This window comes from Pogona vitticeps, chromosome 3, assembly GCF_051106095.1.
Source record: "Pogona vitticeps strain Pit_001003342236 chromosome 3, PviZW2.1, whole genome shotgun sequence".
NCBI classification, from domain to species: Eukaryota; Metazoa; Chordata; class Lepidosauria; order Squamata; family Agamidae; genus Pogona; species Pogona vitticeps.
Genome location: NC_135785.1, coordinates 172,085,263 through 172,103,325, shown reverse-complemented (window position 1 = coordinate 172,103,325; position 18,063 = coordinate 172,085,263). Strand labels below are relative to the sequence as shown.

Genomic DNA, 18,063 nt, shown 5'->3' with positions numbered 1-18,063 from the left:
ATTGAAGAGCTTCAAAAGGGGATAAAGAAAAAAAGCCAAGTGTACTGCTTAAAGCACTCTCTTAATGAGTGGTCCCCAACCTTTTTGGAACTGTGGACTGGTTGGGGGGGGTGGGGGCACCCCCGTGCTCATGGGGGGGTGTCACACTCGCATATGGGCATGTGCAAGAGCGTGACACGCCCACTGTGTGACAGGGCAGAGATCCATCTCTGTGGGCCAGTCCTGGAAGCCCAGGGACCAGCTGCAGACTGGGGGTTGGGGACCCCTGCTTTAGATGGTTTACAATTAGAGATGACAGTATTTGTATACAAATGTCCCCCCACAGGTGGAAATAACGAGGGTCTGGACTGTCCACTCACCATTCCACCACTGACATGAGCTTGACAGAGCCTTCCTATTGCTCTGTTGTCCGCAATAGATTAGCCAGTCCTGTCAGGAGGTGGGATGACAAGCCTCTCTGCCAGGTCGCAGAGTGGCTAATCGATTGTAGACAATGGCACGATAAGAAGACTCTGTTGAGCTCACGTCAGCAGCAGAATGGTGACGGTGAAATAATGACCTCATTATTTCCACCTGTGGGGGGGGGGTATTCATATACGAATAACCCCATCTCTATTTAGTTTTTTTATTATGCGGGCTACACATTGGATAAGATAAATGCATGGAGAATAAAGCTGTAAATGACTGATGTTCTTAATGCTATAGTTCCTGTTCCTGAAGTACTATACCTCTCAGTACTATACTGTTGGCAGCTAAGAATATGAGATTATTGCACTGATCCTGCTTGTGAGCTTTCCATAGGTATCTCCTTAGCCACTGGAAAACCAATGCTGATAAATGGACCATTAATGTGATGGTCCATTTACTAATAATAGCTGTTATTTTTATGTTGGGGGAAGGTTTTTTAAGTATCAAAATATAAGTTAAAAGGGAAGAACTTACAGCAATAGGCTATATTTCATAACACCTCCCATCCTGCTTCTAAACAAACCATAATTCCAGTCCCTTTTACCCCACTTCTGATCTTATCTAGGAGAATTTGGTGGTGGTACTTACAAAATAGAAGTGGTATTGATTTTTTTTGACAGCTTATGGTTAATAATTTGTATAGTAAAAAAATTAGCTGTTTCATATAATTAGTGTTACTGGTTATGAAAATTCAGTCTACACTGACTTGAAGAAAAGCTTGATATGCAAGCCTAAAGGGGGCACACTTACTCCTACCATAATTATTCTCATTCAAGCTAAAGCTTTAACATATAAAAGACCTACTTTTATGAAATAATTTATAGTACCTTTCATGATTTCAAACTATAGTAAAAGTTATCATGAACACACAGCACAGCAACACACTACAGCAAATGAGTATTTGGGACAAAGTAACCTTTTTCAAAGCGTTCCTTCTGAAGGCAGCCCATCTAAGAGAAGGAAAACTCTGATTTCAAACCCCCACTGAGGCGCCGCCATCATCCTCCATGCCATGAGGGAACAGGCCGGGTAGGTGGGACCTGTTCAGCCCTGGAAGGCAGCCCATCTAAGAGAAGGAAAACTCTGATTTCAAACCTCCACTGCCTTGCAGCTATATCCACTGATGGAAAAGGCTTCAGGAGTGAACCTCAAGGCAAAATCCAGAACCAGAGTCCTGGAGGCAGTTCGTGTCATTCTGACAACACCTGTGACGTTGCTGAAACCAGTTGTATTGGCTCTTGCCTTTCCAGTGGACTATCTCAGTGACGTGGAGAGGGGGGATTTGCTTGTTGGGTAACAGCCTGTCCTCCATATTATTTTATCCAGGCTTCGTGCTCTGGAGAGGATACTCCAGCTTCGCGTGCAGCATCAAAACACTATACGCTGTTCCAAGTCCTCCGTGTGGAGCACGCTACCATAGTCTCTCAAGACTGAAGGATGCCTATGAATATTCTGATATGTTGGCTGAAATCCTGTTGCATAACTTTATACTGTGCAGTAATGATGTCATCATCTGGTGAGGTTTCAGTTTAATACAGAAATTCCTATCCACTCCTTAGAAGACTTTGAGAGCATCTGGATTGTGGGGGGAGCCCTTCATGCCAGAAAAATTGCAGCTGGTAGTTCCACTACCTGGTCAGCACCGCTGGCAGCAATTGTCCTATATAAAATGCTCCACATGCACCTAAAACAAAGCTCCCAAAGGCTTTCCTGGGATGGTCATGAACTTGGGGGAGGGGGGAAGTTTTAAATTAAAATAAAATAGTAACATTGCTGGGTGATTATGTCATCTTTGTGATGTAAATTTATGCCTACTGGATTTCAGCCACTCAACGCATAAAAATAATTAGCTTCATTCAAAAGTATGTTTAAACAGTAAAACAGTTGTGTAACAATTTTGAGGTAGTAACTGAACACACTACCTCAAAATCCAAACCAAAGTTGAGAGCCCTAAAACCAACATTTATAGATAACAGATGCATCTAAAAGTGTGCTCGGTGTTCAGTTTATTAGAACTTACAACATTAGTATTTCAGGCCCATCCATCCTACCCATCAAGAGAAAGTGATGGTCACATTTCAGAAACTTGTATTTAATTTATTCCAGGCGCATTGCAGTCAACCATCTTCAGAAAATGAACAAAGTGGAACAAGTTCAATTCTTATTTTTAGCAGACTGAGTACTGAATTTTTAAAAAATTATGATTGTTTTCGCATGTTTTACTTGAAAGCTGGCCCATGGAAATGCACCTTTATCCTTAAGAAAGCAAGTTGATTTTTCTTCTTATAAAGGATAATGTCTGGACAATTCATTCTGGAGTATCTGTGATTGTCACTCTGACTTAATTCACGAACAACATATCCTTCAGAGCAGTCAAGTATGCATCCACAATCTCAGAAATTTGCAGAATATCTGGATGAGGAAAGGAAACAAATTACATACCACATAATGGAGTCAATACAGATAATTAATTTTGTTAATCAGTTGCTTGATCCACTAACTTCTCCAGGGATAGACTAAGATCCTAAGTATCAGTCACATATAGATGGCCCTCCGCATCCAGTTACAGAAAAATAGGTGGGTTTGTTTTCCTGTATAGTAATAATTATTATTTTTATTTTTACTTATTTTATTAGATTTATACCCCGCCCATCTAGATGAATGGTCTACTCTGGGCGGCAATTACATGCTGTCAGGTCAATTATAACATATGGTGATCGTTTTACACTCAGAAACGTTTTACTGGTCACTTTTTCTATGGGTGTTCTGTGACTGGACAGCTTTGCTAAAGACCACAAAGGCTGGATCTTCTGTAAATTTGCCTACAAAAGATCCCCACACCATGATCTGATCCTAGTTTGCATAGTTGAGACACTCAAACCATCCATAAGGCAAGTGCGTATAAATTGCTGGTATGTAATAATAATAATAATAATAATAATAATAATAATAATAATAATAATAATAATAATAATAATAATAAACAACTGCACAGCTGGAAAAGATTCTATGATATCATTGAGTCCAGACTGTCAAGAAGGCACAATCTCAATCATAATTATGCAATGCACTGAAGAAAACTGAGGCATAACTTCACTAGCTTATCTGAAGGATGTTGCCAAGGTCAGACAAAAAAGTCGCTTCAGGAATTTTGTCATCGTGCCTTTATAGAGAGAAAACTGTAAACAGACACTGCAATTCGGCCTTTCGTGTCATCATTCCTTAGCAACACACAGTTTATATAGACTGAATTAGCAAGTCCTTTGAGAAACACTTTAAATAACCCTAAGAGCAAAAACTCTGGGTGGAATGCAAATTTTTAAAAATCTGAATTCTGAAAAGTCAATATAAATTTATTTATTTTGCATAATTTATTCTATTTACATGATGTATATTCTTCCCAATGCATCTAGATACAGAGTAAGATGGCTTGCAGAACTGGGGTCGAGGGACACGAAACAGATGCTGCACAGTACAGAGTTCTGAAGTCTTACTGTACTTCCCTTGGAATCCCTTGCATGTCAGGCTTTTAAAAACAGCTTTCACCACATATTTCCCATTATAACACATCTGTTTATATATCAGTTATGTCAGAGTTGTTCATTTAAAAAAAAAAACACTTTTAAATGTGTCATGTTCAGAGGACAGGTAGAACACATTATTTACCTAGCTGCTACCTATGGACTTAACATCAAGTTGCTGTAAAAAACATCTGATTATCAAGTTCTAGCTCATGTTTATTTATAGTTTTCCAAGATCTTTTAAAATTGAGGCCAAAATGTATTAGATATAGGGTACCTAACAAAATCAACTCTTAAAACAAGGAGAAAAAATTGACACTAACTGTGCTGCTTTTACCAAATGTTGCCCTGCAAATTTCAGTTAAAGCCTGGAGTCTTTCAGAGGAATGGCATTCTGTTAGCCCTTGACAGCAAGCCATTCTATTATTATAAAAACAACTGAACTCTACTTTTTGCAGAAGATACAGGGGAATTAATTATTTAAGTATTCAGACAGATACCTTTGGAAGACACACGTAGTAATCATGACACTGTCCATTTCATTAAGTGCTGGCTGTTGAGATACAGGCCCTGTCCAAGTTAAGGTGTGACATGCAGCTGAAGGAGGCATTTTTCAGAAGCGAATACCTTCCTGCTATTTCTCATAACCAAATTACCCAATGTTTCAGACAGGGAGAGCCCCCTGTCTTGGAGCAATAATAAATACTTCTCCAGCTTAAGTGGTTGATCACATAAGGCATTCTAGTAAGTACTTTACTGAGTGCCTAATCATAAGTACCGTGTTTCCCCGAAAATAATATTATACAGTATTATATTAATTTTTGCTCCAAAAAACTCATTAGGGCTTATTTTCAGGGGATGTTTTATTTTATAGTCATATCTTCTGCTTGCTGCACAATGCTGCACAATGGTGGAGGGTGGGGTTTCACTTAACTAGGGCTTATTTTTGGGGTAGAGCTTATATTACGAGCATCCTGAAAAATCATACTAGGGCTTATTTTCAGGTTAGGTCTTATTTTCGGGGAAACAGGGTACATTTCAATACCAACATGGAAACAAAACGCCTATACATTCAATTATAACAGTATCAGAATCCTAGAAGTTACCTCACATTTAAGAGAACAAAAAAATTTTTTTAAGGAATTGCTTTCTTTTAGTCTTTTGTATGGATTACCTGAAGAGACAAAATGAACAAATGAAGAGTTATCTATTTACTATAATTCCCTTCAAGTTTAGTAATTTTTAGCTGCTCTATAAAGGCACAATAATGAGCTAATGAATATCCTATGTAAGTTCTATTGGAGGGGAAAAATCTAATTATGCTTTGTGGAACAGAAGAAACGGTAAAGAACTTTAACTGTCCAATCGCCCTTGTATCAAATTAATAATGACAACAATACTGCCATCAAGTAGATTCCAACTTATTGTGACCCTGCCAGGGTTTTCTAGCTATACAGTACTTAGAAGTGGTTCACCATTAGGACAGAGTGATACTCGAGAAGAAGCATCTGGAGCAACAATATGGAAAACTGCTTTAAGAATTTTCAAGACAAGCTATGCTCCACGCACAATACACTCAACTGCAGTTTTTCATAGCTGTACTATGCTCTTTAATAGTGCCCTCGGGATTAATTTTTGCCTGCTAACATCAACCATGAAACAGTTATATAGCACAGCGTAAGTTATAGATATAAGAAAATAGGTGTGTTAAGAGCTATTTGTTTTCTTCAGCAAATATGTGACAAAAGCTTCAGAACTGGAATTTTCTGATGTTTCTCTCATATATATATATATATATATATATATATATATATATATATATATATATATATATATATATATATATATATATATATATATATATATATATATATATATATATATATATATATATATATATATATATATATATATATATATATTCTTTATAATCAATACACTGTTATAAATAAAAAAGCCCATGCTATATTAAACATAAAACCCACATGTATTTGTTAACCTCTGATTTTTGAAGCCTCCCACTTTTAACAACACTCTTTCCAAGGAGAATTCCTTTTCTGAAGATTCCTTTCCTTCACTTGAGTTTCCATCCATACTAACTAACAAAAAAGGAGTTGTTTCTTGTTAAAGAAACTGCAAAGGAAAAACCCTTGGGGGGAAAAAAGCAAAATAGCCACATGTGCCAGAAAAAATTAAAACATACACTAGGTTTTTATTGCACCTGTAGCTATTGTTTTCCTGATCTCTTGCCACCCACTGACAAGAAACACAAGAGGCTTACTGTATTTTATAAAGGATACAAAAGGATAGAAAACTAGGATACAAAATTCTCAATTATCAGCCCTTTTCAAACATTAATTAGAACAGTAATATGTACTTCCAGGCAGAAAAAAGTCTGTAACATTTAAATAAAAATAAAATAAACATTTAGCTCTCTATTCAGTTCTATCGAACATTCATTATGTATTTCCACCAGGCAGGTATTCTTCATGTAGAATGTTTCTGTCCTCTTTTTCTAGAAAAATAAATATAGAACTTGTTACATTTCTGCACTACACAGGAATTACAAGTGACATGTACTGTATATACATTTCAGCAAGTAACCAGGAACTCTGAAGCAAAACTTGCCCGAGAAGTATTCCCATTTTACCTATAACCACTATGAAGGACAGCCCAAAAAACTCTCTAAAAGAAAATGAATTCTCAGCTCCCAAGACATTTAGCTTTCTGGTACAAAAGGCTACCCCACTTTATATGCACATTTCCTAGAAAAATATAGTTACTTGCTCCTCACATTCTTTCTGCCACCCAGTTCAGTTTGAGGTTTTTATCCTTCTAAAAGTCATTTAGTGACATTTCTTTAGTACCATATTTATAACTGTTCATTTTGGAGGAACAGCCTAAGGTCAAAGCCTGATGTCGATAGAGGAAAACTGTGTGCTAGCAGGGTTCTGTGGGTTTTCCCTCTATTTCACAGAGTAGCACATTTTGCCCTCTTGATATACTACCACCTGGCTGCCCAGCCAGAACCTACATTAATTTTCTTGTTGCCCAAGTTCAAAACTCGATTATCTGTGAGGGAAACAGTATTTGTACTAGCAGAACAACACTACTAGATACTAGCCATACATTCATCTCCTTGAGGAGAGAGATTCCAGAAGTAATCACATCACAGATACGTTTAGTAAGTTAAAAGAAATTCAGATGATCCATGTTTGATGCACAAAACAGTGACAGGGATCACACGGAAGATAATTTGATTGGCCCAGGTATTTAGGTTAGAGTGATAAAAACAAAATTCCAACAGTATCCATCACTGAGTCAAGATTTTCAAAATTTTAATCTGTTCCCAAAGTTTAAATTTATAGAAAAACATTCTGCAAGGCTACATACCAAGTAAAGCTGTTGTTTCACCTGCATCTTCTTTTAAACTGTTACTATTTAATGCAGATTCATTAGCAGAAGATCCTGATAAGTCACTTGTTTCATTTCTGTTCTCTTCTTGTATAGCAATAGTCCAGCTCTCAGCTGATATACTACCACTTACTGATTCAGACACTACAACATCAGGTACCTCTTTCGTTTCCCCCTTTAGAGTTTTAAAAAAGGAAAGAAACCACAAAAGAAAGCCATTAACACTGAGATACATATTGGGAAGCAGGACTGAAGAGATGTTATAAAACTGATTTACCAAGAAAAAAGTCTAATCCAAATGATATAAATTATCACCTAGCTTTTTTTACATTCACTACACCTGGGACCTTTTCTTGGCAAAACATGCATTATGCATTAAGCTTTGGTCTCTAGATCAAAAAGAGGTATGTTTGGCATGCTCAGAGAAGTACATATTACATAGCACCATATAGGATGCTTATGTACCCAGAGTCTCCTTACAGATTTAACTACAGCTTTCCCCAACATACCCAATATCCTAGAGCTTTGATGACATCTAGTTTGCACATTGGACATGTCCTGTGTTCCAAAAGCCAGGGGTCAATGCAGTGCCTGTGGAAGACATGTCTAAAGACAGAGACAAAACCTTTAAAATTACGTATAAGAATATAGAATCAAGGAGTTATAGATGCAGAAAGGACCCCATCCAAGTTAAAGAGAAAAGAAATCTGAAAGATTGATAGAGTACAGAAAAATGAACCACATATTTGGCAATGTAGCAAAAATTCCCTTAGTCTCATTTATTATTTAAAACCTTTTTTTTGTCTCCAAGAATTCTCAAAGCATGAAAGATCTATAACAAAGTATGTTTAGGTGTAGAAGTTAAGAGTTAGAAGAACTGAACAAGTACCTCACTACAACCAGTGCAATAAAAAGCAAATACAAAGCCTCTATATTTATATACTTGAATGAATCACATAAGGCACTATCATTTTCCATTCTAAATACAGTGGTGCCTCGCATTACGAGCGCTCCGTTTTATGACAAAATCGCTTTACGTTGAAGGTTTTGCGATCACAAAACAATGTTTCCTATGGGGGAATTTTGCTTTGTGATAATCGGTTCCCTGCTTCGGGAACCGATTCTCGCAAAGCGATGATTTTTGGCCAGCTGATCGGCGGTTTCAAAATGGCCGCCAGGTAAAAAACATGGCTCCCCGCTCTTTTCTGGGATGGATTCCTCGCTGCACAGGCAGCGAAAATGGCCGCACTATGGAGGATCTTCGCTGGACGGTGAGTTTCAAGCCCCTAGGAATGCATTAATCGGGTTTTAATGCGTTTCTATGGGCTTTTTAATTTCGCATTACGATGTTTTTGTTCTACAGAAATTTTGCTGGAACGAATTAACGTCGTAATGCGAGGCACCACTGTACTGGACATTGGATGTTTTCATAAACTTCATTAAATAATTCTCAGGATGGACAACAGGAAGCAAAACAAAATAGTTTTAACAAGCTTACTTGCATGGCAGGATTCGGACTGCATCTTTTGGTTTATAGTTTTCAATGCAGATAGCACAGTTTTCTGCATCAATGTCTAGCCCCTTGGAAAAAAAGAAGTCTTATTTCAGCTTGGCAAAAATAATGTAAGATAGAAGTGAGTTCCAGTTTGCAGAATCCTGGTAGTCTATTTGTTGCCAGCAGTTGTTTGAAAATAAACAATGAGTGGGGTTCTCTCTGTTAGATACCTAAACAAGAATTTCTGAATACAAGATTACAAATGTCTGTAGAACCACCTTCTGGGAGATTGCTGGAATCTATGAATGTTTTATTGCATCTCATGAAATGCTCTGGAGGCCAAGAAAATAGCATCATTGCCAAAGCAGATAGTCTTGCTGCCCTCTCTTAGAGACTAATTGGTTGCAAAAGCCCTATGAGAGGGGAAAAGCTGACTGCTTCATCAAAGTAGCCATTTATCACTTCAGCAACATACTTTTAAGTAACTCCCAACTATTAGGTTTTTAGCATTATAAACTTAAAGGAGCTCCCATGACAGAACATTTCAATAACTTAATTTTTCTGCTTATATACCTATGCAACATGTTAGACAAGTTGTTGACTCATGACCACATTTTGGAACAAACAAAACATGAGACTACCTCAGTCAGAATTAGCATTTTAGAAAATAATTAAGATAGTGTACTTGTTATATGAAAGATAGAAAATCAATGTTTTGAAAACCTAACTCAAGTGTGCCCAAACCTTGGGCATGCCTACTAAGAATATGGCCCTCCCAATGTCTTCTCAAGTTCCTTCATTTCAACACAGGCCTGCTATATGCTTCCATTCATATGCTCCCTTAAAGGCCCAATAAGTAGCACTGCTTTTGGTTCCCAGCAGTCTGTGTATGTAACTCAGCATAAGAAGTTCTGCCCGTTTTATTTTCTGTTCCCATTTCATTTTCTGTTCTAACACCTGATATTATTATGCTGGAAATTACCTTATCTTCATGCTTTACAATATGCAGGGACAGCTGGCCAATTGCTTTAATTGTTTCTTCTCTGTGGCCCTTAATAAAACAATTCAGGTTAGTCCAAATTTTTGATAACATTTTATCAGGAAGCATTCAAGATTCTAAATAACTGAACATCTATGGTTTGGCATTTCTCTACTGAAGAACACAAAAGCAGTCTTGTACCAATATTACCACTGTAAGTGGTCACAGTATAGACTTGGGTAAGATAATATTCAAATAATAATGAAAGTAATATTTTTATGATACTGTTTTGAATAAAAAGAGGGATTCTCCCCACTACAAAACACAGACAGTGAAAGTACTGTTCAGCTCATTCCCACTTATGACTATTGCTACAGATCTCACTCTTTTAAAAATGTTGTCTGTCACTTTATATTATTTCTGGAACAAAATCTGGAATACAGTAAGTCCTTTCCTATGTCAAATTTGCACAAGAGTACTAGGAAATCCATGCACTGTTAAGCAAAGTGCGCTCCCAGACTTGTGTACTTCTAACCAGTTTACCAACTAAACCTACAAGCAGTGAAGAATAACACCATTTCATTTCATCATCAGTTTTGTTAAACAGGTACTGTAACTGCCTTACATGACACTTCTAATTGACCATTACATTCCTAGCCAAATGATTCATTTAAATTGAAACAATTTCTACAAATACAAGTATGGTTTACATTTACAAGTTTCAGTGGGATTTATTTAGACTTTCAAGGAGCCACAAGCCATCTTTTAAGTTGATGGTGGGCATCATGTGGTCAGGGAACATGGGTGGCCCCTTCCCAAGGCCATCTTTGTGGCTCCATAGCTCCTCCCAATCTTTTCCATCATCTTGTTGTTATGAATGGGAAAAAGCAGGCCTCCAGGGTCCAAGATTTTCTTCTAAAAAGAAAGCACTGGCTCCTTACAGAAACTATTTTAGCATCTAATTTGTTTTTCAGAACCCAATGTTTCTCTCTCTCTCTCTTTTTTTTCCCTTCATTTTTAAACATCAGCAGTGACATTCCAGTCATTTCTGATATACTGAGGAGACTGTGACACATGGAGTATTCTGGAATCAGAAAAATGGCTGCTGGACCTGTGGAGCATGAGTTCCTGTCTTAAGTACCAGACAAAATTCAGGTCTTTCCAGTATACATTTGCCAGATGTTCTACACTAAAGAAAAGGAAGGCTAGCATAACTTTGATTTTCAGACTGAAGACACAGCTGTTTGAAAGCTACTATTTTTTTTTCAACTGTACTAATCTCCAGACTATGTTATGTTGTGCTTGTGGAGATGAAACCCCCACAAAACATATGCCAAATAAATCTTAGTAAGAGTGCTGTTTAACTTAAGAAGCTGTGGGAAAAGGATACCAGACAGGGTAGCTGAAAATAGGACATTTTAAGCTGGATTTGTCTCCATAGTACATGAATAAGCAAAACTAAAGCAATCAATTAATTTCATCATCTGAAGACCATTGCTCCTCATCTAGTTCAAAACATTAATCTGATGCTGTTCAGGTATGTCTAGTTCTGGAAACAAGTTGGAGCAGGACATGAATTACTATTAAGAAACTTATGCAGGCTAAATAGCGTTGGTAGATGAAAGAGGAAGATACAAAGACTGCTACACAATATTTAATTCAGTTAACACCTGCTTATCAATAGGCAAACATTTTTCATAGGAGAAAAAGGGAGAAAGAAAATTGCAGGTAACTACCTGTCTTCGAAACTGTGATCCAGAATAGAGGAAACGTTGTATATAAAAAAATATGAGCCATGCTAAAGATATAATCATCATGGTGATAAATGCTATTGCTACAAACACGACTGACTGTCCAGTGATATATTCTTGCACATGTTGTTTACCAACACCAATAGTCATTTTCACTGGAATCCCTCTTCTCACTGGCTCTAAGATCTCCATTCCTTTTGGATAACCAACCATAATTACAACGGTATTGCCAGTACCTGTTGAAGGGAAGAAAAACAGGAATCAAGTGGACTCTTTTTACATGTTTATGTCTTAAATATCCAACTGCATTGTACATAATGTTAAGCTGACAAGAACAGTTCTTGCAATAGGCTCTCTCTTGTTTTCAGGTGTATAAGTTGAAGATAAGTAGTAGAAGGTGAGGACAAGTGTACCTCCTAGAAATGTAAACCTATTGAATGCAGAAAATACAAAACATGTTATAGGCTTAAGATCTTAGAATTCAATAGTCTCTGCACCCTTATCTGAGGCACTGTCTCGTTGTTGCTGAGTGATGGAAAAATTGATTTGTTATAATTTCATGTGCTCATCTCCTATTTAAGGATTATAAGAACTTCTGTACACTAGATTTGTCCAACAATAAGATGTATTGTTATTTTTTCATTAGAATTTTTTATCTAGTAAACTTCTGTTGTAATGCCTCTAGTTGTTCAGGATCACATTCCTTGCCAATTATGTGGCATACTGAGACTGCTACCTCTAGTGATTCAAGCAAAAATATGCAAAATACAGTATATAAATTCCAGTATTGTATGAGAATTTCATTTCTGCTTAAGACTCATTCTGAAAATAAGAATATGAATAGATGTTCGATACTGTACCTACAACATCATTTACTGTGACACTACTCCACATTTTAAATCTGTAGGCACATAGATCCAGCTTTATCTTTCATTAGTATGCTAAGAAAGCAAGAGGAGAAAGCTTATTATCTTATGTTACAGTCCAACTGTGACTGAACCAGTAAGAAAGCCTTGTATTAAATGCATCCTTGATAATATTCTGACACTTTGAATTATAGTTCATTTTACACTGAACATGTACAACTGCAGGCACTTGAAGTCAAATAAATAAGTGTCACTATGATGGAGGAAGGTTTTTATTTATGACTGAGAATATAAAATACATAAACATCAAGAAGTCAAATTCTAGTAATCTAGTCAGGAAGTTCAGCTACACATTTTGGCATTTTACTGCCAATGTCACACTAAGTCTTACACTTCAGTAAGACTGCCATCCAATGATACTACACATTTCTTTATAAGAGAACAAGAAACAGATGATTCAAACACAGCTTCTCCAAGGCAGCTTCTCCTCTAGTCTCTCTAAAACACTTCCTGCCATTCATTTCCTTACATATAACATCTTACAGTTCACAGCCTTATATAATACACACAGGAGTCCAAAACAAACTCTGGTAGTATGCATATATGAGACCAAAAGAGTTAATATTTTCTGTTTATGGAAAGCAAGACTCTGAATTATAGCTAAGAATCAACTATGTCCAGTTTTTAAATAGTCACCTATATGACTCATACATTCAGCCAAGATGCACTGAAAAACTATCCAATATCTCAAACTCTGTATCATATCTCAATGTGTGCAGATTTTGTACTTTCCAGACTTCAGAGTATTCCTCAGTGAGGCCACATAGACAATTTGAGCCAAGCTAGTGAATCTCAAGACACAAAAAACGCAATAGTCAATTTCCTGTTGCTACTTCCAACTGGAGCAGGTCCACTATATCAACTGCTAAATGGTACAGTGATTCAGTGGGTCTACCTTAATTGGGATAGCAATATGATATTGTCCAATGAAACAGAAATAAAATTTCTGGAGAAAGACTAGACAAAGTCAAGGTCAGTTTAAAGTGATAGTGTTATTTGCTTCAAAATATGAGGCACATCACAAAAAGCTATGGGAAACAGTTAAGACAGATAATGTGCAAACAGGCAATTCCACGAAACTAAAACTGACAAAATAAGCATGCCATACTAGTATGAGATATTTCAAAGCCTTTGAAACAGTTCCTCCACAGAAAAATATTATGTCAAAAGATGTAGAAAAACCAGCACATTTAGTGCCTCCATTCTCATATAGTAACAGCATCCAAGCATGTTTTCTTGCATCCACCTTTATTCCACTGTAAATTTCATGCAACTTGAAGTCACCACAGACCTACTGTACAAAATGTGCACTCTCCCTATACAACCAGAATCTGTTCATACCCAACTTGATGCGATTGTTCTTCCTAATTACATGCTTTCACCTTGTTTCAAAAGCACTTCTAAAACTGAAATTTACTTGTTGGAATGATTCATACCCAGTCTCCATAAGGTTGTCTGAATTTTCCTAGGGATGACTGTAACCTCTCTGGAACACTTCATATTTTGCACTCAGTTCTTCTACAATGCAGAGAATTGGTTTTATACTTATTTTTCACAGCAAATGTGTCACTCCACTACAAAATCGTTCAGTTGGTTTGAGGAGAGTATTATTATCTAATACACAGCTATTAGATACCGTACTAACTAATGCTGTATTCCATTTCTTGTCTAGATATGGCTACTAAACTTTTGACAAATTGCAAGACTGAGAAATACTAAAGTGTTTGCAAGCCAGTAATTTGCATGAGGAAAATGTCACTAAACAGCTAGTTTAGTCAAAACAAGTTGTCATTCAGTGTTTTATCCAGGAACACAATAAACTTTAGCATGCGCTAAAACTATCTTTTTCCCCTCTGTACTATTATAAAATTCTGCAGCATCCTTTTGAAAAGGCAGAACATAACAGGCCTCTATTTAACAGCTTCAGTTCCTTGCCCTTCCCAGTTCAACACCAGTTGCAAACCTACTAAAGAAAATCAAACCACCAAACAAGTCTAATTACTGTGTCCGATACCAATCCTATTTTCTAAAGTTTGCACAAATCGTCAGTCAGTAAGGTCTTCTGCGCCTTAGCTTAAAACATGTTCCTCCTCAGCCTTTCAAATAATTCAAAAGGTGTATTTAGTCTCCTGCTCTTTAAACAGTTGTAATCATGTTATGGTAACAGCTTTTAAAGTTATGAACAGTATGGGAAAAGAGTTTCCTCCCTCTGTAATAATGATAGAACTTGCAGTGTTCATCCCTGAAAATTAAATGGCTTAGGTTTGTTGACAGTAAAAAGCATGTACTCACCAACAAAGTTAATTTGCCATCACAACACATACAAATTGAGTGCCTTTGAAGCAAGACCAAGGAAATTTATAGGTTTAAAACTGCTTCTGAAGTCATTATGGCAACGCGGAACTAGAATTTCCACAGTCAGAGAGCATCTCATTAAGTAACAGCTGCTTGGTGCAACAGCAAAAAAAAAAACAAAAACTGTTTTCTTCATGCTCTTTTTATAGACTTCTTAGAGACATCTGACTAACTTCTATTAGTGATAAGACTGTGTAGTAGCTGAAGTGTTTGAGAGATCCAGATATTCACCCCATCTAATCAACCCCAAGATACATACATACATACAAACATAGATTTTTGACGTGATATAACAACTCTTCTACTGCTTTGAGTGCCTCCCATTACTACCATCACTTGTACAGCCAGATCAGTGTTAACAAGCCCTGATTTACACATTCCTCAATATGGTGTTAAAATGGACTGCCAGAGTACAGAGAAGGGTATCCCTTCTGAATACTCCCTGTACTTAAAAATAACCCAACAGAGAAACAGTACAAATGGGGACCGATTCTACTCTTCAAAGATATTTGAATGTGAAGCCCACGGAACAGTCTCACCCTAATTTCAATGGGGTTGCTTTCCAGGTTAAGCGTTTTATAACACTGCAACCCTGTTTAAAGGAACTTTTTATTCAGATGTGAATAAACCTCCCGTGGTGTGACCAAACCCTCAGCTTCCCTCGGCATTTCAGAGAGGAATCATTCTCTTCCCCCTCCCCTTACCTTTTATCACCTGCAGCCCCATCACTACCACCACCACCAACAACAACCTTGTTCGGGTCCTTTTCGTCCCTTCTTACAGCTGCCCTTGCCCACCCCCGTCCTCCCCCAATCTCTCTGCCGGCCACTGACCCAGGTGAGGCACCGTGAAGGTGGAGTTGCCGAAGCGGGGCTCGTTGTAGATCACCACGGCCGTCGCCCTCTTCCTGGCCGCGTTGGCCACTTTGTCCTTCAAAGAGCATCCCCCGTGGGCCACCAGGGCGATCCAGGAGGCAAGCGGCAGAGCAGCGTCGCCCGACGGCTCCCCTGAGGGGCGGCGAGAAGCGCCCAGCGGCATCGGGACCTCGTACTCGACGTCCGGGGCGCAGCCTTCCATGGGGCGGGCGGTGGTGGCGGCGCTGCCGCCGCTGCGAGGGATGCCCACGAGGCCTTGCGCGTTCACTTTCGGCGAGCTCTCCCCGTAGCGGCCGCTTTCGGCGCTGCCCCACACGGTGCGGTTGGTGCCGGGCTCGGTGTACACCGTGCTCACCCACGCCGTGTACCACACCAGCGACCAGGAGACCCGCGGGGCCCCCCACGCCGCCCACACGAGCAGCAGCGGCAGCGGCGCCCGACGCACCGAGACCATGGCTGCCGGGTCCTCAAGGAAAGCTGGCTAGGCTGAGCCGAGGAGCGCGCCAGGCCGCCCACGAGTGCCCAGCACGGCCGCAGCGGCGCCTCCAACCGCCGTGGCCGGGTGCCCGCCCCTCTCCCCCGTGGTGTCCCCAACCCTCGGGTGGCTGCACGGCTACGGCCGAAAATGGGACCAAACGGCGGGGGCTGCCGGCGTCGTTCCTCCTTCCCTCCCCCGCCCAGGCCAAGGCGAGGCCTCCTCTGGGCCAACCCCCTTATTCCCGCCTCAGAGCCGCCAGACTCGCGCGTCGCGCTTTTGTTAGCAGCCGCCCCCTTTCCTCGCTCGGCTTCCTTTCTGCCGAAGCAGGCGGTGTGTGTGTGTGTGGGGGGAATCTCTCCTTTGGGGACGGCATCGTCCTTTAAGAAAAGAAAAGCGGAGTGTAGCGTCTGGCAGCCTCGGGAAGCTGAAATTCGTATGTTGTGTTGAGGTATATGAGGGATTAACATCGGATGGCCCTAGACCACGAAGCTCGACCTGGCTCTGTCGGGGGTTTCCCTAGGCGGCAAGATGCTGCCTAGCTAGAGATTTTTCTGCGGCACCCTGACCCCACAGATCGAAAGGTTCGTGATGATCATAAGGTTTCCTCTTCAGCTTCTGATGTAATGGCGGCAGGATTGGTGCGCCATGCATTCCTTTTTTATTTCATCCCACATATTGGCCTTAAGCCACTGAAAATCCTATTATGCCAGGCAGCATGGAGCTGGGCAGTGCCTGGCTGCTGCGGGACATTCATCACCAGTGCCAATTCTGTTACTGCCAAAGTGCAGACCACTTTTTTCCTCACCTCCGCTTTGGACCCAGGCTCAAGTGCATTAACTCGGCCTTAATAAATACTGTACTCTCTGGATGCCAGAAAAATAGTTGCTATGATTTTGTTTAGTCATTAAGTCGTGTCCGTCTCTTCGTGACCCCATGGACCAGAGCACGCCAGGCCCTCCTGTCTTCCACTGCCTCCAGAAGTTGGGTCAAATACTGAATTATAATATATGTATATAAATCAATAACCAAAGATATATTAACGACTGCAAATACGACAGTAACCAAAGAGATATGTTCAGGAGCGTAGCCTCTCAACTGAGATTTCAAAATAATGCAAGGAATTAAGATGGTAAATTTTAAGTCTAAGGATCATGCAAGAAAAGTTTGTTTTATTTACCTACAAAAAGTCTGATTTGTTCAGAAGTTGCAGGTACTGTATCAGGTTGGGAGTTCCAGGTCCCCAGTGCCTTATTGACAGGCTGGACTCGATGATCCATAGGGTTCCTTTCAGTTCTGCAGTTGTAACGTGGTGGTATACTCAGATTGTTTACATTTCCCACAAGGAATTCAAAGCAGGATACATAGTTTTCCCTCCTATTTTATCCCCACAACAGAAATCTACTAAAATAGGTTGGGTTACAAAGCAATGGATTGGTTCAAGGTCACACAGGGAGCTTCAGGAAGTGAGGTTCTGAACTCTGGTTTTCCCTGTCCTGCTTTAGTACTGTAACACAGCACCACATTGTTTAATAACTGCTTTTTTTCCTAAAGAAAAATGGTTAATTAGTGTGAGGCCATAATAATTTGAGCTGGTTTGATTAAGGACAACACTTAGCACTTCTGCTTCTGGAGACCTATTTCTGCTAGTGTTCATAAGTCCCAAAAACGGAAAACAATAGTAAGTGAAAATAAGTCCTAAACTAAAATGTGATATTGACAAAATTGGTGTTCTGCATTGTGCATTCAACTGATCCCTTAAGTACCTCTTACTTTATTCACTTTGCTATTTTCTCTTTTATAT

General features: G+C 39.2%; 1 protein-coding gene, 1 long non-coding RNA gene and 1 other non-coding gene across 3 annotated transcripts; all 3 read right to left on the bottom strand.

Moving 5' to 3' along the window:
- Positions 1–2,242: 2,242 nt before the first annotated feature.
- On the bottom strand, positions 2,243–5,096 carry LOC144588140 (uncharacterized). The gene is made up of 2 exons (XR_013543491.1): positions 4,490–5,096; positions 2,243–2,880 (listed from the first exon to the last, which is right to left on the bottom strand). It is a non-coding gene; the product is annotated as an uncharacterized LOC144588140 (long non-coding RNA).
- On the bottom strand, positions 3,586–3,695 carry LOC140706280 (small nucleolar RNA SNORD89). Its single transcript, XR_012085920.1, has one exon. It is a non-coding gene; the product is annotated as a small nucleolar RNA SNORD89 (small nucleolar RNA).
- Positions 5,097–6,181: 1,085 nt separating the features above from the next.
- RNF149 (ring finger protein 149) lies at positions 6,182–16,373 on the bottom strand. The gene is made up of 7 exons (XM_020805589.3): positions 15,743–16,373; positions 11,614–11,864; positions 9,881–9,949; positions 8,902–8,984; positions 7,913–8,009; positions 7,383–7,578; positions 6,182–6,504 (listed from the first exon to the last, which is right to left on the bottom strand). Exons 1-7 carry the CDS (start codon positions 16,236–16,238, stop codon positions 6,449–6,451), a joined length of 1,248 nt encoding a protein of 415 aa, XP_020661248.3. The 5' UTR covers positions 16,239–16,373; the 3' UTR covers positions 6,182–6,448.
- Between the last annotated feature and the right edge of the window lie 1,690 nt (positions 16,374–18,063).

Bases quoted from the DNA above. Each gene is read 5' to 3' on its own strand.
- RNF149 (XM_020805589.3), bottom strand. From the start codon at position 16,238: ATGGTCTCGGTGCGTCGGGCGCCGCTGCCGCTGCTGCTCGTGTGGGCG. The intron at 8,985-9,880 runs GTAATTTCCAGC...TTTTTTTCCAAG, and splicing joins TTGTAAAGCATGAAGATAAG to GGGCTAGACATTGATGCAGA. The intron at 8,010-8,901 runs GTAAGCTTGTTA...CTCTGTCTTTAG, and splicing joins GTCCGAATCCTGCCATGCAA to ACATGTCTTCCACAGGCACT.